This window comes from Poecilia reticulata, chromosome 18, assembly GCF_904066995.2.
Source record: "Poecilia reticulata chromosome 18, P_reticulata-male-v2, whole genome shotgun sequence".
Lineage (NCBI taxonomy): Eukaryota > Metazoa > Chordata > Actinopteri > Cyprinodontiformes > Poeciliidae > Poecilia > Poecilia reticulata.
The window spans coordinates 27,853,710-27,880,183 of record NC_088847.1 but is presented as its reverse complement, the minus strand read 5'-3'; the positions used below and the strand labels follow the sequence as shown (position 1 = coordinate 27,880,183).

General features: G+C 35.2%; 2 protein-coding genes and 2 long non-coding RNA genes across 7 annotated transcripts; 1 reads left to right on the top strand and 3 right to left on the bottom strand.

Moving 5' to 3' along the window:
- Nucleotides 1–288: 288 nt before the first annotated feature.
- On the bottom strand, nt 289–4,687 carry LOC145548729 (uncharacterized). The gene is made up of 4 exons (XM_081599658.1): nt 4,456–4,687; nt 2,526–2,897; nt 1,256–1,293; nt 289–467 (listed from the first exon to the last, which is right to left on the bottom strand). Exons 1-4 carry the CDS (start codon nt 4,514–4,516, stop codon nt 378–380), a joined length of 561 nt encoding a protein of 186 aa, XP_081455784.1. The 5' UTR covers nt 4,517–4,687; the 3' UTR covers nt 289–377.
- A 2,469-nt stretch (nt 4,688–7,156) lies between these two features.
- LOC103480866 (myelin-oligodendrocyte glycoprotein-like) lies at nt 7,157–15,766 on the top strand. 3 transcript variants are annotated; one of them, XM_081599657.1, is made up of 6 exons: nt 7,157–7,317; nt 12,912–13,271; nt 13,346–13,405; nt 13,478–13,599; nt 13,690–13,823; nt 14,850–15,766. In XM_081599657.1, exons 1-5 carry the CDS (start codon nt 7,242–7,244, stop codon nt 13,789–13,791), a joined length of 720 nt encoding a protein of 239 aa, XP_081455783.1. In that variant the 5' UTR covers nt 7,157–7,241; the 3' UTR covers nt 13,792–13,823; nt 14,850–15,766. The 3 variants fall into 3 exon arrangements, with proteins under 3 accessions (XP_081455783.1, XP_008434290.1, XP_008434289.1); XM_008436068.2 differs by having other exon boundaries at nt 13,687–13,823; XM_008436067.2 differs by having other exon boundaries at nt 13,684–13,823.
- On the bottom strand, nt 9,680–11,305 carry LOC145548731 (uncharacterized). 2 transcript variants are annotated; one of them, XR_014084737.1, is made up of 3 exons: nt 10,867–11,146; nt 10,259–10,373; nt 9,680–10,164 (listed from the first exon to the last, which is right to left on the bottom strand). It is a non-coding gene; the product is annotated as an uncharacterized LOC145548731 (long non-coding RNA). The 2 variants fall into 2 exon arrangements; XR_014084736.1 differs by having other exon boundaries at nt 10,259–11,305.
- A 3,665-nt stretch (nt 15,767–19,431) lies between the features above and the next one.
- LOC103480910 (uncharacterized) lies at nt 19,432–22,685 on the bottom strand. Its single transcript, XR_014084839.1, has 4 exons — nt 22,663–22,685; nt 22,104–22,223; nt 20,434–20,490; nt 19,432–19,465 (listed from the first exon to the last, which is right to left on the bottom strand). It is a non-coding gene; the product is annotated as an uncharacterized LOC103480910 (long non-coding RNA).
- Nucleotides 22,686–26,474: the final 3,789 nt, after the last annotated feature.

The following is a 26,474-nucleotide window of genomic DNA, read 5'->3' as shown; positions in this document are numbered from 1 at the left end:
CGTTAAAATAAGTTTCATTGACAGAAATTAAAAACCTTTTGTAGGTAAAAGCTGGGGATCAAGTCAGTCAACTTTTGCATGTATTAGAAAAATATGTGAGACCCAAAAGTGAACAAAAGCTGAGTCAGAGATGCTAATCTATAGCAGCAGTTAAGGGTATGAAATGTTCTTTTTTAACATACAAAGGATACATTCATGGCTCTTACATCCTTTTTTATAATCTGAAGATGGGCCCACAATGGTCTCTTTGATCCAATATAAAAACCACCTGTTGGGTTTAAGTTATGCAAGGTTTATTTCTTTTAATCATGGTTCATAGTTCTATACATGCATCAGTTTTCATAACAACACATGCAAGAGGTTGAACAGACTTCAGCTTAGGGGGAGGATTCATCCATTTTGGTTTGGTTGGTTTTGTCCTGGTCCAATAAAACTCCATCATCCCCTTGTTGGTTTCCTGTTTGATCCATGAAACACAAAATATAGAGTCAATCTATTTCCATGCTTCTATCATTTCTGTCAACCGGGTTTGATGGTTGTTCCTCACATATGAAAACTGTGGATTTCCACTAGTTTGGTTCTTTCTTTGGTTCCTTCATTCCAGATTTCTGAAGATTTTATTTTCATCTACTCAAATATTATTTAAGTATTCACAGCATAGCAATGCTCAGCCATCATGTGTTAAGATGGGAGGAGAATAGTGTCGTATTTTTTTCATTTACTCAAAGTTTTGTCCAAGGAAACTTGGTTATATGAACTTGATAACTAATATTGATTATCCAGTTAGAGGTCAGTCATTGTTCAAATCAACCAGTTTATACAGAAACACGTTTTTTTAAGCTTTATACTCATTTATCCACATGTGTTGTGACAGTAAATTGAAAATGTTAATTTACTGAACACAATATTATCTCAATTTCCACCAGAAAAAAGAACATTATAAAATATGTTATAAGTAAAACATAAATGGAGTGAATTTATCTAAAGTATTTCCAGTCATGCTGATCTCTCAAAGCTCTTCACTCTGCTGACACATTCACCCATTCACTGTCATTAACACATTCATTCACCTGTATGCAGATCAATAGGTATTTAGGATTTATCTGCTTTGCCCAAAGACACATCAACATGTGACAAGGAAAAGCTGGAAGTTGAATATTCAACTCAACGAGCCGCAATCACTGCAGGTAACAAAAAGGTCTAAAACTAAGTCAGAGAGCAGAAACCACTGATTATCTAGTTAAAGATATTTACCTCCAGGACCAGTTATGTTGCCTTTGGCTCCATTTTCATCTGTTGAGATGACATTAAATATTATCATTAAATATCACATTAAATATTTAAAGACATCAACATATTTATCTAGTTTGTCTTAAATTACCTTGATGTTATTATAACTCACCAACTATTAGAGTAACATTTCCCTTCTTGACTTCACACTTTGGGAACTAATCAAGTATAATTCGCTTTGTAAATAAACAAAGCTTTTAAAATAAATCAGCACTAATATTCCTGATGATGTCATGTTTATTGTTCATCTGACATTCACATCTATTCTCCTTTAGGATTCTTACAATTGTGAAAAAATTTACCTATCCCATTATTAGAGGTTTTTCAAAGTAAATATATATTTTTTTCTTTTATTTGTTCCTCAAGATGTAAAGAAAATCCCTTTTGTGTCAAATTAATCCAGAAACACAGGAATGATCGCATCTGAAACTTGGAAACTCCAGTTTACAAGGACTATTATATTTATTTATTTACACACACAGAAAACAGTGGCAGCGCCAGGGGGCGCTATAGCTCCCCCTGGCGGAGACATGGCATCCTCAAGAAAATACCACATCATTACTTTCTTTTTCATTTAATTTAGTATTCTTTAATATGTGGTTGTTGTGATATTTGTCTAACAAAACGCACAACTAACTTAAAAAAACAACAACTCATGATTATGTAGTGAGCAAAGAAAAAAAACAATTCTACCTCACAACAGAAACTGAACCTGTATTTTCACTTGTAGAATCAATTGTAGGGAGAACCTAATACAAAAATGTATTGTGTTCTATGTAGTCTGATTCCCAGATATCCAAGGATGGAATCAACAACTCAAGAGGAAACTGACATGATACAAGATGGAGTCCTGACAGAGTCCAGTGTGGTTCACTGGAACCAGGTTTAACATTGTAATGAGAATCTGGACACAGTTGCTGCTTTGGGTATGCAAGGATTGCATAACCCTTAAAAGCCACGTTGACCAGAAAAGCATACTCCAATCACCCTTTGGAGCAAGGATGAATATCTTGTTCATTGTTCTACAGCCAGAATGAAAAATGAAAGGAGCGTCTATCTTACTGTTTTCTGGGTTTGACAATCAGTTAGAGCCTCCTGTCCAACACCCCAACGTAAGATCCATGAGGAAGGCTAAGAACCGTCATCTCTCAATAACTAGAAGACACCCTCACACCTTTCTTAAAAACAGAGGTGACCACATCAGTCTGAAACAGACGCATGACATCAGATCTCACCAGAGACGTCGAGTCGACATTCTGCAGAGCCGAATCCATCTCCAGTTTTCACTCCACATTGATACAGACCAGAGTCTTCAGTCCTCAGTCTGGACACATGGAGTCTGATTTGTCCTTCTCTGAGGACGTCTTTGTCAATCTGGACTCGTCCTGAAAACTGATTATGCTGATACTGTGGAAACTCAACACCATAATAGATATAATAGAGACAGAGAGAACGATGAGGACGACGAGGAGCCAACAGGCTGCAGATGACAACCATATCTCTGTAGGATTCCTGAGTCCTGGAGGTGAAGATCCACTCCAGAGTGATGTTCTGGTTCTCCTCTGCCTCATAGCTGCTCTGGGCCACATCCACTTCAAATGTTGCTGCTGAGGAGACAGAGAGGATCAGACACACTGAGAACTGGAACATGGAGTCTTTCAGCTCCATCTAGAGAGCTTTCTGTCTCATGATGGTCTCTGAGCTGTCAGAGCTCTGCTGGATTCTCTGCTAGTAAAACTCATTCAAGTTTTACCTTCACTGATTATTGATGGATTTAAACTGAACAAAGACAAGATGGAGACTGACCACTGAGACAGGAGCTGAGGATGAGGAGCAGCAGGATGCAGGAGATCATCTCTCTTTCTCTCTTTATATATACATACACACATGAGAGAGAGACAGTCTGAAAGTTGAAAATCCCGTTAAAACTCGTAAATTTCCTGCTCATATTTAGAGGCTAAAATGGAATCGATACCTTAATGTGGTGGAGAAATCTGAGTATCTCCAGGATCCTGAGGTTAACATTTCAGAGGATTTGCCCCTGTATGAGGTCCTGCATGGCAAATTAAAATAGACGGATTGGTCTGAATAGTTGCATCAAACAAATTCAGATTAAGATTAAAAATATCTAATTAAATTGCCAAATATTCACCATTTATCCACTAATGTTTTTACACAACTAATCAGAGATCAGTGACCTGATGAGAAAAACTCAGCATATATTGTTGATTTTCTCTTTTTTCTTGGGAAGTTACGTCTCGTGTGTAACAGAAACGTAAACAATGGAGGGAAAAGACAGATGCACATTTTCTAGCTGATGGATTTTTCATTCAGATCTAAGTAACCATGCCACCACTGGTGACAAATTAACTACACTTTATATCATATGTATGTTTATGTTTTATGATCTCAAGGTGGCAACACAGCACCAACAAACATCTTCTTCCATTTCCTCTTGAACAAAGAAGAACTGGAAGACCGTTTTGACTGTCATTCAATCATCATGCTTGACTGACTGACAAGCATAATGACTGTCATTCCCGGACTGGGCACAGGACTGGGGGAGGGATTCATTATTGTTATTTAAGAAGAATTTGATTGTGAGCGATCATCTCAAAGTATTCCCAGATGTCAGGTATTTTCCTCGTGACACAGGTAATGCGAGGCCTTGTTTGTTGTCAGTCACGTGGTCGAAGCGGGTCTTCATCATGCTGAGGCGTGTCAGCCTGGCTTCACATGTCCCATCACTGACTCTCACTCTGAGCCCTTTAGAGAGGAGAGGGGGCGGAAGGAACGCTGTGTTGTACCTCCAAAATAAAAGCAAGCGAGTTGAAGATTTCAGAAACAAATATTTTTCGCAACTACGGTGAATTTGTTGGGTGGGACAAATGCGCCTGTCTCTAGTGTCCCTCCCTGTGTCTCCAGTTTCCACACACCCCACCGGTGTACTGGGGCCGGGGGGGACACCGGGGTAATGGATCATCCAGAAAAATACCCGGATGTCAGAAAAATACTTACCTGCTTATTTTAAGTGGTTTTACGCAAATTCACAAACTTTTAGAGTGGTTATACGATATAAACACTACATTTATAACTTATACCGCGTATCATGCTGTACACCACTGGAGGAAGAGTTTTGTTTTCCTGAGAAATATCTTAACTTACCTGGATCCACGACGGGCAGCAGACTGAGAAGAACCAGCAAAACCGAAGAAAAACTCATCATTTCCGCCCGATAAATAGTAGATTTCCGATTCTCTTTTAAGATGTTTAACGAGTATTTGATGAGGGCTTGAAATGTCCTAGACAGATTTGATGGTTTATGTTATCAGGTTCTGAGCACAGAGAGTCTGACTGGATGTTGTTACTGGGAGGTGGAGTGGAGAGGAGGAGGAGCTGTAGCCGTTTCATACAAGAACATCAGCAGAACAGAAAGACTAGGATCCAATGACCAATCCTGGGCGTTATATTGTGATACATACAGTTACACATTTTATCACAACAACATTAAAACTCCAGTTTCCTCCAGAATCGGAGTGTACCTGGATCATATAGTAGGTATTCTGTGTTTCTACAGCGTCTCTAAAACTATGACTCTGATCCAGAGTCCAGACCAGATTCACTCAGCCTCTACATGTTGGGATTAGACTTTACTTTTCGTTTTCCTGTCCTGATGGATCCTCTGCTGAGTTCATTAAGCCTGAATAGTCAGCAGTGATTTGAGGTTCAGTTGGTTAAAATGTCTATTTTAGTTTCGTTTCCTTTTTTTCCCAACATTGTTTTGGAGAGATTGTTGTTGCCATTTCTTCACTGTCCAGAGATCAAATGTCTTTATGAAACTATTTTATCATCTTGTTGTTTTGTTTTATTTTAGTTTGTTTGGGTGCTGCCCCTTCCTGTTTCTGATCAGCATTGGAGGCCATCACTGCACAGGAGGATTTTTATTCAGCTAAACTAACCACATTTAATTCTTTGTCAGACCAAATGTTGTTGTAAACTGTGATTATCATCATCATAAATCATCAATCAGGACATCAGTCATTATTTATTGGACAAAGATCAGATTCTGGATCAAACTGTGTCAATAATCGTCTTGTGACTCAGATTTTAAGCTTTATTTAGTTTTAGACAAATATCTACATAAAGTTGAGTCATTGTTTGAATATAAAATAACTCTCTTATTTTGTATTTTGTTTGTGTTTTATTTAACATTTCCAAGTATCAGAAACAGTTGTGGTTTTCAGGAGAGAATAAAGTGAGTAATCAGAGTTTTTGTTGCTTTAAGTTGAGATTTGTTTTCTACTTGCAGATGGCAGGAGTCCTGAACCTCCTGTGGTCATAAAAAGACACAACAAACACTGACTGTACAGAACTTTCCTGGTTCTGTTTGGACTCTCTTCCTCTTTTACTTGGAAGACAAGGCTGACAAAAATGTGGTGCAACCTGAAAGATGGCCACCAGATGGCGCCAAATACCGCAGTGTTCCTCAGCAGAAGAAATGCTGAAATCATGCAGTTTGTGTTTTTAGACTCGATTAAACATTAAAATAAAATGTGATCCATAATTATCAAAACCACGTTCTGAACAAAGATCGACACAATATCAGCCTCACACTTTCATTTATGAATTGTAGACATTTATTTTCTCTCTTTCACTATTATTATTATTATTATTATTATTATTATTATTATTATTATTATTATTATTATTATTATTATTATTATTTTATACAAAAACTATAAATTCTTTCAATAATTTTAATAGTGGCCACAGCTATGAACCAACAGGCTAACAAAGGCATCACCTGTTCTAATACATAACAGCTTAATTTAAAATAGACTAATCAATTATAAACACCATTAAAAAATGGCATCAGTCAAGTTCAACAGCTTTCAACTAAAATACATTCCTGCCTGATTTTTTACATTAATCTGTTATAAGTGCAACATCTAAACTGGTATCAACATGGATGCTAAACAAATGTAGCTCAATAATTAAGCCTTCAGAAACTCCACATTTGAACTTATATTGATTTAGATTTACCAGACGCCACAACAGCAACTTCTATTTAAAGAAAGTAATTTCAAAACATGTCAAGAGGCAAGTAGCAGGAATGATGAATGTCATGCTGGGAAAATATCAATTTATAGATGAAGTGATATTCAACACGGAGGAAAATCAAGTGATTCCAAAGAAATGACAATAAATTGATCAATCTATGTTGGGATAAACAGATGAATTACTGTTTAACTCATAAACAGAAGGACTAATTGTTTACATTGATTTCTCCTCTTCTTCCTCATCGTCTCTTTTCTCCACCATCACCAGCATCAGTTCTGTTAACTTCAACACACACTGCAGGAAAAACCTGGAAACAATCACTGATTATGCGTTTATTTATCTTAAATAAAATTAACCATAGTTAAACCGTCCCTCCATCCCATCCTATGTCCAATACCCTTTACATTAGAGACTGGTTCACAAACAATAACTACTTGTCAACCACTTATTCAGAATATGAGAGGCCCTTTGTTGACAAATGCTAGATATTACTATGTAAATCCTATACTAGAGCCTAAATGAAAACACAAAATGCTTTTGAGGAGCATTTATGTCCACATTCATGAATCATATCTACTTCATATAATCCCTTTGACTGCCATTTCAGGCAGATATTGCATTTCACTGGGCAGTAAACTGTTATTGGTGTAAACATAATTTGTCTTTAAGAACTAAACGACAGAGAAAGTCATTCAAAACCACGAATGACTGAAGGTGCTGCGGCGACGCGCTCCCTCAGGGGGGCGTGTCCGATCTCATCTCACCCAATCAGTTTTTAGCACACCTGTTGTTTTCCCCCTTCCTGTCTCCTGTCTCTACCTGTTGCAGCCAGATCTGAAGAGCCTAGTGACAGAAAGCACGTATCTACTGCAACCACTCGCTACATTAGGATGATCGTTTTCAAGAAATTCGCTATTTTAGGAGGGATCGTGGGGATTTTTTTGACTTTTCTGAAGACAGCTGACGGTAAGTAAAGCTTTTTTAACCAACTGTCAGTGAATCGGCTGTTCTAATTGTCATTTCGACATAAAAACAAATCTACCACTCTACACTACCTAGAGTAGGATGTTGGTTATCTAAAAACTAATTGTTGACCTTTTTTCTACGGGATATCACTGGTGGCGCAACACGTTTTAGAAAGAACGATCTGAAAATTAAACACGCTGAATCATATCCGATTGAAAGTTACTAGGAATGTAACTCTTACTGGAGTTACAATACCAGATAAAAGTCGCTGAACGTTTCTATCGAAACTTGTAAATCTAATTTAAAAGCAAACTTCAAGTGATGAGTTCAGTCGACTGTGTCTAAATCACGGGGAGTTTAGCTTTTTCCTAAATTCAACTTCCAGAACGTTCTAGAAACTTACACGTGTTGCCGGGGCCATTTTAAAATGTCGGCAGGAAGTCCATATTTGGGGTTGTGTATAAATAAAAAGGTATCAGTTTGGTAAAGTTTAATAGGTAATAAATTAAAGTTTTTCTAAATCGGATTTGAATTTTTCGCGTGACTGGGGATTAGAAAGGTAACAATGCGGTTTAATTAGGTTAAAAAAGTAATGATTACTTCAGGAAGAATGTTATATTTCAACAATTGATTTTAGAAAAACGGTATTTTTATTGCAGTTGGAGAATAATGAATTGCCTTAAGCTTTGCTCCTGTCACATCTTACTTTCTAAGTATTATGCAGGATATGATATAAAAAATACACACATAAATAAATAATTTATTGCCTTTTAACAGTTGTCTTGTGGACATAAGCTAATCTGGAAACAGACAAAACATCAAATTATAAATGACAATAATTTAAAAAAAGCAATTGTAGCAATTTCAAATATGTATCCCAGTATGAATAACATTTGAGCAATTAATTTAAAACAAATAATATGGTGTCCTCAAAATGTATTTTGGCTAGTTTTCTTAATACATAAGCGTAATTACATTATTGATAAGGTTTCATGCAAAAAACAAAAAAAGTTAAATACAACTGAATAATTTTTAAATGGAAACTTGTTTCAGTTCTGTTCAGCTATTATTCACATCCCAACAGGAAATCAGTTTCCCTTTTAGGTTTAACAGAATATTGAGGAACATTTAATAAGTAATGACTTTCTGTTTTTCTTGTAGAGGTCAACCATTATTATCTCAAGGGCAATGAATCAGATGTTCTTACTGTCAGCGTTTGTGGTACAAATGTTTGAATGCTATTACTATTGTTGGCTCAAAGATTATTAGATTATTAACTTTAACTCGAACTTATTTAATATCAAGGAATTATTGACTTGGGTTGCACAGTGGCGCAGTTGGTAGAGCTGTTGCCTTGCAGCAAGAAGGTTCTGGGTTCAATTCCCGGCCTGGGGTCTTTCTGCATGGAGTCTCCATGTTCTCCCTGTGCATGGTGGGTTTTCTCCAGGTACTCCGGTTTCCTCCCACAGTCCAAAAACATGACTGTCAGGTTAATTGGCCTCTCCAAATTGCTCGTAGGTGTGAGTGTGTGTGTGCATGGTTGTGTGTCCTGTGTGTCTCTGTGTTGCCCTGCGACAAACTGGTGACCTGTCCAGGGTGACCCCGCCTCTCGCCCGAAACGTTACACTTCAAAAAGTCCCCTTTCAAAAACAAGAAAAAAAAGTACAAAAATAGGGTATAATTTTCTTAAAATAAGAAAAATTATCTGCCAACAGAACAAGAAAATTTATCTTGTCAAGATTTTCTAAAACAAGAAAAAATATCTTACCAAGATAAACCTACAAATATCTTAAAATTAGTGTATTTTTACTTAAAACAAGCCAATTCTACTTATACGAGTAAGATATATTATCTTATTTTAAGAAAAATTATCTCAAGTAAAGAAAATGTTACTTGACACTGAATTTCTTGAAATAGCGTAAAATTTTCTTATTTTAAGAAAAATATTCTATGTATTAAGAAAATAAATCTCATATATTCTATTTGTATTAGTAAAATTGGCTTGTTTTAAGTACAAATACACTAATTTTAAGATATTTGTAGGTTTATCTTGGTTAGATATTTTTTCTTGTTTTGGAAAATCTTGACAAGATAAATTTTCTTGTTCTGTTGGCAGATAATTTTTCTTATTTTAAGAAAATTATACCCTATTTTTGTACTTTTTTTTCTTGTTTTTGAAAGGGGACTTTTTGCAGTGATATACCTAAATCTAGTTTATTTTTATTGTTGCATAGGATTAAATATATATTTTGTCATAGCTTTACTCAAGGTTCTTATGCTAAGACAAAAATCCAAAAATTGATCCTGTGAATACTGGAACAAGAGATGTTATTGGCTTGCTGAAATGAAGACATAAGTTCAATTACTTTTAACATCTTTATTACGTTTAAGTTTCACATAAACACAATAAAACATGACTACTGATCAGAATTTAAAGTCTGGATGGGCATCTGATTCTGAAACAATCCTGTAAAATGACAGAACAATGACGATCTGACACATCTGCTGCACTAAGAGTCAAGCAAACCAAATTGTCCAAAGCAAAAAAAAATCTTGGGATTAGATGTCAACAATAGGAGCTTCCCCCGCAATGAACTTCTTCCAATAAGCCATAGCCTTTTATATGTGGAAGTCTTGCCTCAGTTACGGACGCTGTTCTCAAGACGTCTGTCAGCAGCACAGAGAGGAGTGGCCACACACAAGCATGCTGAAAGGTGTAGTAGCTATGATGTCCTCCTTTCAGAAGATCAGGGCAGGCAGGCATGGTTCCAATGGCCAGTAGAAAGTTGGTTTCACGATCACCGCAGAGCTGAAAAGTGGTCTTGTTTGAAGTTGTTGGGTCATCTGCTATTTGGAGCACAGACAGAAAAACAATCACAAAACAAACCACGTTTTAGGGACTAATCAGTGTCATGATGAATCAGTATCATAAATTTCTTACCTCAAGAATGTGAAGGACGCTGTCACTTGCAATTCCCAAAGTTTCTTGTAGATGGTGCAATACGTGACTGGAGACTTGTCTGGCATAGGCTTCACCATGGCAACAGTTTAGTTTACTTGAAAAATAAAACGAGTCTTATTTTAGTTCATGTGCTCAATTACAATATTACATGAATTCAAGATGGCAAGAAAGTTATTTTAATTAAATCAAACAAGGACTACTTAAATTCACAAATCAAAAATAGTGTTTAAAATATCCTGGTAACAGTGTGGAATATCTATCCTAGGCTTTTAGACTCATTGCATTTAAGTTTTTAAATTACAGCACATCAAACACCCTCAGTTAGTGAAATACTAGGCGGAATTGCCCTTTAACCATTTCCCGAATCAGAAGCTACGAATGAGAAGCCACCTTAGCTATGTTAAAAAACGGAAGCTACCAAGACTCGTGTCGATATTATTTTTAAGCCACAGCTATTGTGGTTAATAACTGTTCAAAGCTCATATTATAAGAGCGGCTCTTTAACCGCGGATGAAAATTGGCATTTCACGACATGCTAACTAGCTTCAGTTAGCTTATCTTAGAAAGACAGACAACTTTAAACTTACCTCTCAGTACAGCAGCTGTAAGGTCTATACACGTAAAAAAGTCCTCCATCGTCATTCATGTCCAACCGAGATTAGAGAATTTGCCAAAAGAAAATCTTATAAAAGTACAGTAGATAAAAGCTTAGTTAGGCTGTTACAACTGAATTAACCGTTAATCAGGGCAGTTAAATGATCTCTGGCGTTGCCGTTAGTGATGTGCGGATTGATACTGAAATATCGATTCTTCCGATACCAGAACTTAATTCTTTAAAATCTATTGTCGGATCCAAGGATCAATACTTTCAACACTTTAGTAATTTGAGATAATGTGTATTAACAAGAGCAAGTTAGAAAGTAACAAAATTATTGAGATCTTGCCGAAATGAAACGTTGTTAATGGGAACTACTTTTTCTTCCGCCTGGTAAGTATGTAATGTGTAAGGACGTAATGCCCATGCGCAGCGTGCTGCTGACGCTCACTCACTCAGAAATGAACATGTTGACAGATTATAAAAAAAGTGACACGGAGCCATTTCAGCTGTCATTTTATAGTAGTTTTAATAATTAAACAAGGATGTGTTTAGTAGGGTTATTACTTTACTAATTTTCTTTTTTTTAGTTTGCAACTCCATTTTCATATGTTTTGTATATTTCTGCTGAATTAAAATAGCTTATAGTAAACGAGATTGTTGTCTCAATGTACTTCTGAGTTTAAAATGAGTGCATCAGAGTACATTGTGTTCTTTTTAATGAAGCCAAGATATGGATTACATTTATTTTTTATTTAATTAAGAAACAAATTAACTGTCTTTTGCACAAAGTATGGGATCTGTATTGCCAATACCAGCTTAAATTTTACTCGGTATTGGATCGGAAAGAAAATCTGTTGTATCGAACATTAATACTATCTCACTGACATTTTGGGCGCTTTCCCATGTGGATTGTATGATGTCATAAAAGGGGTTACAAACATGATGAATAAAATATTGTTCAAACTAATATTAGTAACTTATAAAGTAAGAATTTGAAATATAAACCAAAAGTTAAAATATTTATCATGACATTGATTAGAATCAATATTGTTGATTCTAATCTCATTGTGTGGAATACCTGCCATTTCAAATCACACATCAATAGAAATTTCATAACATGTCAGTAAGAGGTCCCACATCTTGCATCAAGAAGATCAGATTAAGGTCCTTAGCAGATGGAAACATGCCAAGAATTATCTTGATATATAAACTGATATTGTCTCTGAAATTGTTGTGTTAAATGTCAATCGTTTAAATATTAAATTATAATTTCCTGTACACTCTGCCAACTTATACAAGAGTATAAGTTCATGTTTTTTTTTTTTTTCATTGACAATAACACAAAGGATTCCATTTGAACATAGTCTGTTTTAATTATCTGAATACATTTAATTAAGTATGTGATTTCGCTTTCTGTGCTTGAAATAAGAAATTTTTACTTATATAAAATAAGTTCTAGACTTGAAGTTTGATTGGTAAATATTGATATTCTAGATTCTAGCACATATTTACTCATAATAAGTAATATTTTCTTAACATTAAGCTTTTATATCTTACTGAGATAATTAAGTACAAAAACACTTAAAATAAGAAAAATATTCTAACATAAATCCCTCTTGGTGAGAAAAATTATCTTGTCAGAAAGAAAACAAGAAAAATCTCCTTAATTTAAGATATTTAATCTTACTAAGATTTCAGTTTTTGCAGTGTAGAGATAGGCACCAGCACCTCCTGACCCCATTAAGGGACAAGGGTGCAAGAAAATGGATGGATGGATGGATAACTTTAAATCACTGGGCATCAGGACAGGCATGAAATTACTCAAACATCTTGGTGTGAAATTGTCAAAACTACAAACAGAAGAAGTTGCAAAAGCGTATAAAAAGGTTTACATTGAAGTTTTAGTTTTTCTTTAATCAGTCACTTCAATGGAAAAGAAAATACAAGAGACATATTTTGTTTTTGTCCATATATTTATTCAAGGTGCATCAATAGCTGAGAGCATGACCTGTTGTTTGTGAATTCTGTTTAAAGCACATTTTCAGAAAAAGCCGGAAATGATTTGTGCATCTCAGCCAATCAAAGCTGCTCCTGGTGATGACGTCATCTTCCTGTGTTCTGTCAATGAGTGGGATGCAACGAGACACTCGGTGGAGTGGTCCAGACCGGACCTACGGCAGGACTCAAAGAAGAAGTATGTGTTGGTGTACAGATCCCAGGATGTGGACCGGAACCAGACGATGGAGTCGTACATCGGGAGGGTGTCTCTGTTCCCCGAGGCCCTGAGTTCTGGAAACGTATCACTAAAACTCTCCAATGTGACAGTCAATGACAGCGGCCAGTATAAATGCTATCTCCGAAGTTTGAACGCATCCGCTGTATTTAATCTTTCGGGTGAGTAAATTACTGAAATGTTTATTTATGTTTTTGGATAACAAATGGTTCTGACACAAAATTTTCTAAAACAGTCACAGATGGAAAAGACAAGATTTCGAAGTCACAGGACAGAACTGACACGGAGTCCAAAGGTAAATCATGCAACAGTTCACACTCTAATAGTTTTTCAATTATAAACGTTTAATCTTATTTTTCATTTTCAGTTGAACAACATTGGTGGGTTGTTGTCCTTGCTGAGGCTCATAAGGTTGCTCCTTTTGTTGATGTTGCTGTTGTTGTTGTTGTTGCTGTCGTCATCGGTGGTAATTACCTCTTAAAAAAATGTGTAAGTCAGACAGCAGTGAAACCTGTTGCATTTTGTCTTGACTGTTGATATTAATGATAAACCATTTGTAATCTCTTTTGGAAGAAGAAGAAGAAGAAGAAGAAGAGGAGTTTGAATAAAACTGACACTCCCCCTGCTGGGCTGAACTCTGATGAAGATGAGACCAGGATCCATCTTACAGAAACTTCATAAATTCACAATAAACCATCATGAAACATAAACATGTAAGTCTGACCTAAAAGTTTCAAGTTTTCAGTGGTTGTAATGACATCACTTATCTGGGCAGTAAGTTGAAAGCATAAAATATCAAACAATGCATTTTAAATGTATTTTTTTTAATCTAATCATTCTACATTCCTGCTATTTGTGAGCTGTAATCATTTTGATTTCAGCTGTTATTGTGCTTAAATATCAACATGGGATGGAAATTATTCATGTTAGTTTTCTAGTCTGTGTTGGAACATGATTATTTTATATAATGTTTAAAAATTTGATTTCAAATATATGGAATTAAATCCCAATTTCTATGTTATTCCCTATAACTTTAGCTGAAACTAAATGAAGTGCCTGTCAAACTGAATCAATGTTACACTGGATCAAAGAAGTGGACAGGAAGCAATAGGAAAGTTGTCATCGATTACATTAACTGCTTAGTTATTATCTGGTCTTTTCTCTTATTATTAGAGTAAAATGTTGTTTACAGTGTTGTTTTGAGCAGTGGCCACATTATTTTGGGTGCAGTTGGGGAAATTGGAGCTGTAGATTCTTCATTTCTCCCAATTGGACAATATTGTGTTTTTTTCCACCATTCAGCAGCATCAGGATGACGGTTAAAACAACTGAAGTGACACTGAATTGTTGCTTTGCACTTTAATATTATAATTTGTTTTCATTGAAAACAAATTGGATTTATTCTCAGACTTTTAATTTATTTTAATTAATTTGTAGAATATTCTTATGTTTACAGTTCATACACTGTTAATAACAAATGGGTCAGTTGTTCTCATAACTGTTGTTGACCATTACTCTGTTTGAGTAAAACCACTTGATCAAACCTTTTTCTAGCATTTTACTCTCCAAAGTAAGTAATAAAAGAGTTTATGATATTCAAAACTGCAATGTCAGGATTGTACTGGAAGTGAAAGAGCTGTATCAGGACACCCATCATGTTTAATGTGTGTTAAAATGAACAGACTGCTGGCTGTGATTCAAGCTCTCGTTTCAATCTGTCCTCTTTCTTCTCCCTACAGCAGGACGTCAGACTGATGGATGTTTCAAAACCTCAGGATGAGTTGGATCTGTGGAGACCTGATTTCAGAGAAGAAGAAAACAAAACAGCCAACTCTGAACTTTCTTCTATGCCATGTTGTCCCAGTATTTATCATTTTCACCTGCTGGTGTCAAACAATCCAGGTGAATTATGACTTTAATGGACACCAAAATCTGTGAACTGTAGTTTATTTATTTTAAAGATTAGTTTGTATTAAGTTATCTTTTTAGACTTTTTTTTAACATTATGTATTTTTGTATATTTATTTTACATTCAGAGGAGTTGAGGAATTGCTCCACTGGCCATTTTATTTATTTATTTTTTTAAAAGCTATTTTGTATCAAATATTGATGTGAGAAAATATTTACATAACTAATCTTTTGAAATATTCTATGACAGATTCAAAGATCAGTGTTTCAGTAAAGATAAATTTTTTTTAAAAATTATAAATTTTTGAAATAACCTGAACAATGCTATTTAAAGTTTTTTATGTATAAAACAAAAACTTGACATGTTTTCTTGCTGCTTTTATACTGAATTTATTTTTAAGAAATGTTACCTGACTTTTTAACATTAAATGATATATCTTAATTTTGTTGAATTGTTCAATTTATTTGACTCACCTTTCATAATTTAAATTCAAAAATACTTTATTGTATCCTCAATTAAATGTTGTAACTCCTAACTAGCTTTAACTTTTACTATAACTGGTCTGTTAGGAAATGTCTTCCAAAATGTTCTTTCATTTTACACATCACAGATGAATGTATAAAATCTATACAGGACATAGTTTTAACATTTCCTAACATGCTCTGCTCAGTGTCATGTTGTAAGAGAAACCAGCTTAATGCTGCACAGACAGAGGAAACTGGAAATAAAGTAAAACATGTGATTTTGGTTTAGAGCATCAAGTTTTTTCATCTCATGTTTCTCAGAGTCTCTGGAGAATAAATGGCAGAGCAGAAACAGACGACATGATTAACAGACTTTTATATTATTAAGCAGTTTTATCCTGTAAGAACACATTTTGTTTTATGTAAAAAACAATCTACATTATTACTAGTTAGAAACTGGGTACAGTGAACCTTAAGTGATGTAAAACTAGTGCAATTAAAGGAAAATTAATAGAGATTCACAAATAGGTCATCGTGAATATAAAAGCTTCAGTGTTTTGGTTTGTTTTTCCTTTGACTGGATGCTGATAACAGGACAAACAGGTCGACTGACAAAATGGCCGCTCTGCTTCCTGCTCCAACTTAAACTGATTTTCATTTGTTCAGGCAAAAAATCTCAGGTCTGAAAGCATATAATAAAAAATAAAACAATGTTTTAAAGGGTTTTTATTTACAAGAGTCAAAGTTTAACATCAGTTCACATTAAACATCAAAACACATTTATTGGTACAACAAACGAAAACAAAGAATAGAAAACATTTTAAAAAATCATTTTTCTAATTTCTTTGGTTTAGAGGAGCATGTTTACTAGTAATGTGACAAATCTGCCAGTTAGTTTGCTGAACCACCATCTCACAATCTGTTTTCTACCTCCATACAAACCCAGTAGTACTTAAACTAATTCATCATATTTTCAGTAATATAAAGAAAGTGCAAATCTCCCTAAAAATGCCACTAATCGTCTTGACCAGCATCCACTGTCTTTGTGTTTATGATTTATTTGTTTATTAGTTGTCTCTCCAAATCATGACTCTGCACTGGAAATACCTTTCATAATGTGAGATATTTAGCTCAAACATAGCAGCCAATCTCAGCCTTAATCATGAAATGATGAATCAAGTTTATTTGTAGACTTTGAATAAACTTCATCAACAAGACATTTCAAAGGTCTTTATGTCATAAAAACACAACACGTGGTTCAACTCTTCTCATTTTTTAGAGGTAACAAGGACCGACTTTGATCACCACTAATATTAGATGTTCTTAGATGAATTTAAAAGTTTTATTGTTTGAAAATGCAGGGGTTTTTATCCACCCATTTGTGTCTTCATGCATCGACTTTCAATGTTCTGCTTTCTGGGTTACTGAGGAAAGTTTATCAGTCTGCAGACGGTTCAAAACGTGGCTGCTGGCTTTTTACCAAAACCAGGAAATGTGCTCACATTTCTACTTCTGTAATCCTTTAACTGGTTGTTTTATCAGGTTCAAACAAACTTTAACATTTTGCTGCTCACTTACACGACTCGTGTTTCTGATCTTTTGCAGCTTTATCTCCCACCTCTTGTTCTCCCATCTCAAGGCACTGACCTTTTAAAAACTCCTAGAACCAAAGGAAAACCCAAAGGAATGCTTTTTTCCTTTTATTCCCCATCATGAAGATCAGTTTCCTTTTAAGACATCAGTTCTTTGAAGTTAAAGTCACTAATGTTAACTTTATGTACATTCCTTTTGTACTATAATTGTATTGCTTTTCTTGGTGTTTATCTGTTGGATCTGTTCTGTTTTTAACTCCTTATTGTTTAGCACTTTGAATAATGTCTGTTTAAAAAATACTAACTTGTATAAAGTTTAACACATTTAATGTGACAACAGCACTTTAATAGTATTAATAATAAAATGAACAACTTCCAACATAAACAGATCTCTAGTAGTTCTGAGGACAGCAAAGTTTCACATTTTCCATTATATGTGGGATCAACATCAGCAATAAAGACTTGATTCATCAGAGTAATATTCTGACTTAACCACTAGAGGGCGCCCTCCAGTTTCACTTTTACAGTAAAAGATCATATGACAAAATAAAAATACTTCAGAAAATCAGATTCTGTTAGATTTCACATATTATTTACAAAAGTCAACAAAACATGAATCTTACTATAAATATGGCTTTTTACTAATAACTATTAGTTCTAACAAACACCTTTTAATTCAGGCCCCAAAATGTTTACTTTGTAGAAAGTATTTTGTTTATTTGGTTTAAGTTGTTAAAAATCCTGCATTGATAGTCAGAACTATAACAGTTTCTATTTGAATTGTAGAGATATTGAAAAGGAATTGATTTTCATTTTCCTTTTTCTGGGCAGCGAAACAAAGTGTGAAGCTTCAAATTCTCTCCAGAAAGGTTTGAGCTGGAAACCCAGTGGAGCCGCCATGTTGGATTTTGATGTTGGGTCGTTGAAAAACCTGTTTTTCAAAGTAAGAGCCATTTGATTTCTGAGATGTTTGTAGGAAATATAAGGTATAGAACATAAACAATACCCAGTCTTTAACGTTGCAGCAGCCAGTTATTCCTACATTAAACAGCCATATTAAGCCAGACTCAGTTCAAGCTGATGAATTTATAAAAGGCTTTTAGGTTTGAAAGTATAAATATCAGTGCAAATGGACTCATCTCAAAGTGAACAGAACTCTGGACCAAAGTTAGACAAAGTGGTTCTGTCAGTTTGATTTACTTCCATAAATCATTGTTTCTCATCCTTTTGGACTCATTATCTGCATGTTTTCCTGCTTCTACAGACCTGATTCAAATGAACAGGTGATTCATTCACCTGGTTGAAGAAGCTCAGCTCTAAACCTCCACTGTTAATGTAGGAAACATTTATTTATGCTCTGATCTTATAGTTTATATTTCTCCCTCTGTGACTCATCACTGATGAGACAAAGATAATTATGAACACAGTTTTTATGATTGCCAGACTGTAATACATGTTAATCAACTAAACTTCTCTACCTTCCCTCAGGTAAGTGCCTGTAAGAAAAAAGTCACTACAGCTGACTTATACGATAAAGTTAATATCCTATATGTTGTGTCTATGGCCCTATTTTCAATAGTAATTGATACATTTCTAATATTCTCTACCTTTTTTATATTAGTAAATGACCCCTGAGAACATATTTTAATAAAAATTTTACATAATGTAACTACAAGGGTGCTTTAAAAAAAACTATAGTATCAAAAATATTCTTTTTTTTGTACATTCACTGTATGATGATGTAAACAGAAATATTCAGGTCATTTGTTCCTATGTGAATGTGAATGTGGGAGTTTTAAGGAGGGAATAGTAAATATTCACCTCTACTGGGGTCTGGACATGGAAACAACGGTAAACTAAATATTTATTGCTGATCCATAAACTGAAAAACTAGACAGTAAGTTTGCAAAATCATAATGAAACACACTAATCTTTGGTGTGCATGTTAAAATAAGTTTCACAGACAGAAATTAAATTAAAAACCTTTTGTTGGCACAAGCTGGAGATCAAGTCTGTTAACTTTTGCATGAATTAAAAATACTTTAAGACAAATCAGATATTAAAAGCTGAGTAAGAGACGCTAAAGTACAGTAACAGTTATGTTTATAGGATGTTCTTTTTAACATGCAGGATTCCTGCATCTATTTTTCTAATCTCAAAATGGCCCCAAAATGGTCTCTGTTCTAATATGAAGGACTTCCTGTTGGGTTTAAGGCAGACAGTTGTTTTTGTTATCATGATGCATAATTCTATACATGTACCAGTTTTCATAAGAAGAAGAGGTTGAATTGACTTCAGCTTAGAGGGGATTATTCATCCACTTTGGTTTTGTTGTCCTATGTCCTGTAAAGCTTCAGCTTCATCTCCTTGGTTTCCATTTCCTCTGCGATCTATGAAACACAAAACAGAATCTTTTCAGTAACATCATCTTCCTCTGATTGTTTGAAATCCTAAAGTTACATTATTATTAAGATAACTTGGATAAAAACAGAATAGTGTCTTTCTTCAACTCATCAATCATCAAAACACAATTGAACATAAAAGTTTTGACTTTTTTCTGAAATTGTTTCTTTCATTTGTTTCCAGATGTTTGTTGACAAAAATAATACAATCCAAAAACTAAATCATATTAAAATAAAGATGAAAATATCATCATATTAAATTGAATATGTAATGTATGAGTCTTGTCAGATTAAAATAACTTTTTGAATATATCTGTCATTAAGCTCTACTTTCTGTTTTATTTGTTTAATTGGCCTGATGTAATTATAATCTTATACATATTTTTATTAGCTATAAGCTTCTCTGTTGAAGGAAACACAACAAAGATATATTAGAAGAGAAAATCTGAGTTTTGTGTTTTCAATTTTTAATAGTTTTATTTATAGCATTTTATAAATCAATGTTGTTGGGTTTTGTGTCTGTAAACTATTATTAATATTACACTGGTAACATTCCAAGTCATTCTTTGAAGAAACACCTAAGAAAAGCTGATAAATCAAGTATAGTTTTTAATGATCAACATTTTAAGCTTTTTTAGCCAGTTACTATGAGCCACAGTGGAGAACCTAATGAGCCACATGCGGCTCCGGGGCCACAGGTTGGACACCTCTGGTCTAAACCTTCACATCACTGAAAGCTGGTGAGCCGTGATTAACCCAGTCAGGTCAGCAGATCATTGCTGCTTCATCACATTATATCAGTCAGACTGAGTCACCAACAAGGAGGTTCGGTTTCCTGGTTTGATGCTCAGCTGTGATGTTCAGTGATTACAGACCTGATTAGTTTATGGATCAGTAGTAAAATAAAAAAATCAAATAATTAAGACAAATTATCTGGAGTCATTCTGTTTCCATACCTCCATCATTTCTCCCTTGTTCATGTCGAGACTTGTTGTTGCTCAGGCACGAAAAAACTGAACACAAAAGAAAACGGACATCAGTAAATATTTAGCTTAACACAATATAAATCAGGTGACGATATTTAATTCTCCACAGCAGCTTTTCACTGGTAAAATATGTTTCATCAACTGGGGAGTCAAAAGCAACAAATCTAAAAGAAAACAAGGCAGAATCTATAATTGGTTGGTGTCTTACAACTTTGAAAGAAAATGTCTTTTTTCTTTTTATAATTACAAACAAACACATTTGACCAGGGCCGACCCAAGCCTTCATGGGGCCCTAAGCAAAATTTGGTTTTGGGGCCCTCTAGTTTTGCCAATATTGTAGACTGGCTGCAATCAACAGTCAGATTGTTAGATCTTTCAAAAACCTGCTAAACTTATTGCATCTCTGACAGTGATGTTTATCTTATATCCAATATGCACGTATAATATAGGATACATGTGTTGGCCCATTTATCGGTGCTGATTTCCTTAACTTTGGGGGATGGGTGATCGGCCGATACTTATATGTGAAGTTGATCTCATCCACCTCAGCAAAGGTTTAAAAATCTGCCTCTGTCCTCTTCTGCTGTTAGTAAAACTACAGTGAGACGTTTTACTAGCAGACAGACCAACCAGGTCAGGTCTGATCGTTTCCAGTTAATAATATTCACCCCACTGTTGCAACTCACTGACTTTCTTGCTACATTTAGCGACATTTGAGACCCAAAAAAAAAATGGTATCGAGAAAAATCTAAATTGACAGGTAAAGCTTTTTAAAGATCGATAATCCGCGATCGGCCAGAAAACTGAAATTGGTGCAGCCCTACACACATAGTCATGGCATTCTATGATTAAATAAATTTCTGTTAGGTGTAATTATAATAATTTAAGTCATTTTTGTTACTGTTTTGCTAACTTATCTTCCATTGGAGCTTTAGAGGTTTGGATGTGCTCTGCTCATTGCAGCACGATACCGTGTAGTGTGGTACCTACCGCGGCCACCGGGGGCCCCCAACAGCAATTTAGTTTTTTAATCTTTATTTTTGTCCATATAAGGAAGATTTCTACATAAATGATCAAATATATATTATTGTAAAAAAAAAATCACAACTTTATAATGAATTTGTATGTTTTTATTAAAATAATCACATAAAAATCATTACTAAAAAAATAAAAAATAATTTCCACTTAGGGTGCCGCTTAGTTCACTTAGCTTTGGACTGGCCCTGCATTTGACCAATATATATTGATAACTGTGCGATAACTGCATAATGTTTCTTCCACAGTGTTGCAGCCATGGACCCTATGATCTGATCTGCAAGTGGTTCTGGTGTCTGTCGTTCTTCTCTATTCATTTTTCTCTGATCTGTTAATTCAGAGCTCAGGTCATTTAAAGATGGCCTCTTCATTGTCTCCTTCTACCTCCTGACCCTCTGCTCCTCTGTTGTCTTGCCTCAGTTTCCTCCTCATGTACATTTTAGTTTGTTTTTGTACCTCAGCATGTTCTCACATTCACCACATCAAATCATTTGCATTGCATCACTGATGCTAACATTCACATTGATTTGTAGTTTCTGTTAATATTCCTGTATGGAGACGATCAGTGATTCACCTAAAACCTGCAAAGAAAACAACTGACTTACTTTGATTACGTAGCAAATAATATAGAACAGCGATGATGATGACGATGATGATGACGATGATGATGACGATGATGATGACGATGCTGACTGGTATTCCAACACCAAGACCAATATCCCTTCCTGTGACAAAGAGGAAAAGCAGGTTTGTTTGTTTGCTTTAGTAAATTATATTTAGTTTTTTGCTTTATTTGTAGGATTAAAACTTTGAAACAAGATTCTCCTTGTGTCAATATTTACTGAACCTCACAGCCGAAACCTGAACTTTATTATTTTTACTGTCCGACATCAAATCACACTAAACATTTTTTCAGCTCATTTAGGAAAAACAGAGAAATATGTCTTTAATGTCAGTATGCTGGTTTTGTCATTTACTCATAGTTTTGTCCAAGGAAACTTGGTAATATTAACTTAATAACTAATATTTATTATCCAGTTAGAGGTCAGTCATTGTTCAAATCAACCAGTTTATACAGAAACAAACATTTTTAAGTTTCTACTAATTTAGCCACATTTTTCTGACAGTAAACTGAAAAAGTAAATTTAGTCAAGACACTCTTACCATTGTTATCTCCATTTCCATCTGAAAAAGAAAAACATAAAGCACAGTATAAGTAAAACATAAATGGAGTGAATTTATCTAAAGTATTTCCAGTCATGCTGATCTCTCAAAGCGCTTCACTCTGCTGACACATTCACCCATTCACTCTCATTAACACATTCATTCACCTGTTTGCAGATCAATAGGTATTTAGGATTTATCTGCTTTGCCCAAAGACACATCATAATGTATCAAGGAAAAGCTGGAAGTTGAATATTCAACCCACTGAGAAACAATCACTGCAGGTAACAAAAAAGTCTAAAACTAAGTCAGAGAGCAGAAATAACTGATTATCTAGTTAAAGATATTTACCTCCAGGCCCAGTTATATTGCCTTTGGCTCCATTTTCATCTGTTGAGGAATTACATTAAGTATTAAAGACATCAACATATTTATCTAGTTTGTCTTAAATTATCTTAATGTTATTATAACTCACCAACTTTTAGAGTAACATTTCCCTTCTTGACTTGACTTTCCAGTTTGGGAACTAAGCACGTATAATTCCCATCATCCTCCTTGACTAGATTAGTCAAACTGAGGGAAATGTCGCCATGTGTCAAGTTTTTATGGACCATAAAGGTTCGGTTTTTGTATTCTGGGTCTGACGTTGTATCATCTCTCTTTTGGCTGCGATGCACATATATTTTTTTGCCCTTGAATCTCCATTCGATTGTAAGATCGTTCACGTCAAACGGCTGCTCCAGATGACACGGCAGAATAACGTCGTCTCCGATCTTTACATGCATCAGCTCATGACCAACCACCTTCACTTGATCTGGAAGAAGAAACAAATATTTAAAAAACACTAATATTTCTGATGATGTCCTGTTTAAAAACCAGGGAGCAGTGGCTCCATTTCTCCATTAGGCCCGAACAGTGAAGCTCTGCCAAAGCCTAATCAGTGTTGATCATTATTTTGATTATGCTTCTGTCAAATTAAGTTTTTTTGGAGGCCTTAACATCTGAAGACTCACCATACCTGGCAGATGCATCAGGCCTGAATGAAAATGACATATTTTAAGATTGCCACAAAAATCTAAACAAAAATGGCTCAATAGCGCCACCTGGCAACTTTCAAAACACCCTGCACATTTAATTTACTTCAGAGGCATGAAATTTGGTTCACTTGTAGAACTCAGCAAGACAGAAAATCACTTTTGTGTCAAATTAACCCAGAAACAAACAGAGATGATCTCATTTGGCACTTATAAACTCTAATTTACCAGGACTATTGTATTTATTTATTTAGACTAGCGGTTCTCAACGTGGGCGGTACCGCCCCCAGGGGGCGTTCAGAGGACGGCAGGGGGCGCTGGCGGACATTTTTACAAAAGGGGGGCGCTGGGATTCCTTTGGGGGGCGTTTGGTCGAAGGTAAACTTTACACCTTAAATCCACAACAATACCAGTTTAGACTTTGAGCAACTTGGTAAAACTGTATTGTGTAACATTAAATCATGCCTGGCTGCAACTGTATCGATGGCAGCTCTTCTTCTTCTATTCAGTGTTTGTAGCTTCATGGCGCAGCTCCGCATCAGTTCAGCGTTACACCAGCTGATGACGCTGCTGTGATTCACTTTGTCTGGTATTTATGTAGCTACATATGTTTTGGCAGTTCTGTGATCATGTCAAAGCAGCAATTTATATTAAAAAGTTTTTTATTTCCATTTGAAGGCTGCCCGCTTCCATGAAGGACAACAGAAAATCGCTCTTATAAACATGTAATTACTAAATTCACGATGCCCTCACTTTGTATCTCTCTGAAAAATGAACCCATTTAAATAAAGAAATCCCTCCATGGGTGATACCACGATAGAGAGCGTTCATTTTATAGCGTTAACACGGAGCTGTAAGTGGTCCGGTATGAAACGGGGTGATAGAACAACACAGCACTTTTAAATTTCAATAATCAGAATACTGCAATTGTTTCCGTTGTTTTAAAAGGTTTATGTCAGTTTGCCTTTTCCCCATAGATATGTTTCCCAACCGCCCTGCACCTTAGGGAGTTAAAAAAAAAACAAAAACAAAAAAACTACGCGCACATTGCGCAAAACTCTGAAACATGAGAAGCGGGCAAAACGGAGCAACGAACTAGATGTGAATTATGGCATAAAAACAGAGAATCCGACGCTGAACAGTGAAAAATCAACACATGATGTGAAACATGACGATTAGGCGGCGCAGCAGGTGATGAGTGAAAATTACTGGTGGTCAATAAACGATCAAATAAATTTAGCAACAGGAAAGAAACTAAAGTGAACATGGCAATAAACCAAGAGAGGATAATACTAATCAAATGAAACTAAATGGAAATGAATGTAGAACAAAATGCAAGAATAAACTAAGAAACTAAAGTAAATACAGAGGAATAAACTGGTGCTGGTATCGCGCCTGATAAAAATCTATTTATTTATATCACATGGACTTATATAAAGTTTTATACATTTTCTTTTGATATATTTATTATTGTTTTTCTTCTTTAGATATTAGGTTGGCTTAGAATGATTCCAAATAATGTACAGGAATGACCTGGTGCTGTTACATGTCAATCATCTGGGGGGGCCACTAGGGGGGCCAATCAGATGACAGGGGGGGCACTGGCCCCCCTGGCCCCCCCTCTGGCTCCGCCACTGATGGCAAGACCTTTCGAGCAATAATACAGAGGAATGTGTAACCCGTAATTAGTGAATTAGTCAGACTTTTATTTTTACTGGCCCACTTCCTGTCTTGCCCCCAAACTCTTCAACTTATTTAAAGCCCCGCCTCCAGCGCAGTTTAAACACCACCTGTTCCACTGTGATTGTGACTGGCTGTTGGCGTCTTGCTGATCATCTCTCCTTGGAAAATTCACCCAAATCTCTGAAACTGATTTGAACTATTGGTGAGTTTGCTTGTTTGATAGCAGTATTGTTCAGCATGATACTCGATTGCTCATTGGAGCATTGGTTTATTAGAACTGTGGCAGTTGTTACCTGGGCTGTCACCGGGATTCACAGCTGATCGCAGTCTAGCATTCTCGGCTCAAAGGTAATTGTTAGTTTTGTGCCAGATTTCTTTTCCAATTTCATTACTTTTGTAATGAAATTGATTGAAAATAGGATGTAGCTACATTTAAATTGATATTGCGCAGTATATTTATTTTCTTTTTCCTCACACTGCTTGAGTATTTTGAGTTAATTTATTTTCTCTTGATTGATATTTTGAAAGTGAACTTTGATTTCAACTTTAACCTTAAATGGATTGGTTTGAAATATGATTATTCTTTTTGTTTATCTAAATTATGGTTAAGTTAACCTGACTGAAATGTTTAGTTTAATTATTTCATTTGAATTTGATATTTATTGCATTTGTGTGTTTGCACATACTTATTGTTGATAAACCGCCTAATGGGTTTTTTTTTTAGCCTTTTAGGTCGGGTTTTTTTTTTTTTTTTGATGGATCAGATCCTCAGATCCTCTTCTGAGCAAAGGATGGCGAGCTAAGGACAAGAACTTTTGAATTGATTTATTTTGAATTAATTTGACCCTCATTGTGTATTTGTAATTGTTTGTTGTTGTTTTTTCCCCCAATCATCAATACAAAAACACCAAAACTAAAACTGTGATTGTGTCTTCATTCACACCTCAGGCTCCTTCAAGAACCATCTTCTGATGCTGCTATTGTAGCCGCAGTTAGCTGCGTAGCCCATAACTGTTACATATGGCAAGAATAAACAGACACTATTTCCAGATAAAAGGTAAAATAATATTGTTGAAGTGACATGGGTAGTGGCGC

What these genes read in the sequence shown, in the direction of transcription:
- LOC145548729 (XM_081599658.1), bottom strand. Translation starts at nt 4,516, where the DNA reads ATGATGAGTTTTTCTTCGGTTTTGCTGGTTCTTCTCAGTCTGCTGCCC. An exon ending in GCTGCCCGTCGTGGATCCAG is followed by an intron (nt 2,898 to 4,455) that starts GTAAGTTAAGAT and finishes CTGTCTCCTCAG; the next exon opens with CAGCAACATTTGAAGTGGAT. An exon ending in GCAACATAACTGGTCCTGGA is followed by an intron (nt 468 to 1,255) that starts GGTAAATATCTT and finishes TTGTGTTTCATG; the next exon opens with GATCAAACAGGAAACCAACA.
- LOC103480866 (XM_008436067.2), top strand. Translation starts at nt 7,242, where the DNA reads ATGATCGTTTTCAAGAAATTCGCTATTTTAGGAGGGATCGTGGGGATT. An exon ending in TTTTCTGAAGACAGCTGACG is followed by an intron (nt 7,318 to 12,911) that starts GTAAGTAAAGCT and finishes TTCTGTTTAAAG; the next exon opens with CACATTTTCAGAAAAAGCCG. An exon ending in ATTACCTCTTAAAAAAATGT is followed by an intron (nt 13,600 to 13,683) that starts GTAAGTCAGACA and finishes CTCTTTTGGAAG; the next exon opens with AAGAAGAAGAAGAAGAAGAA.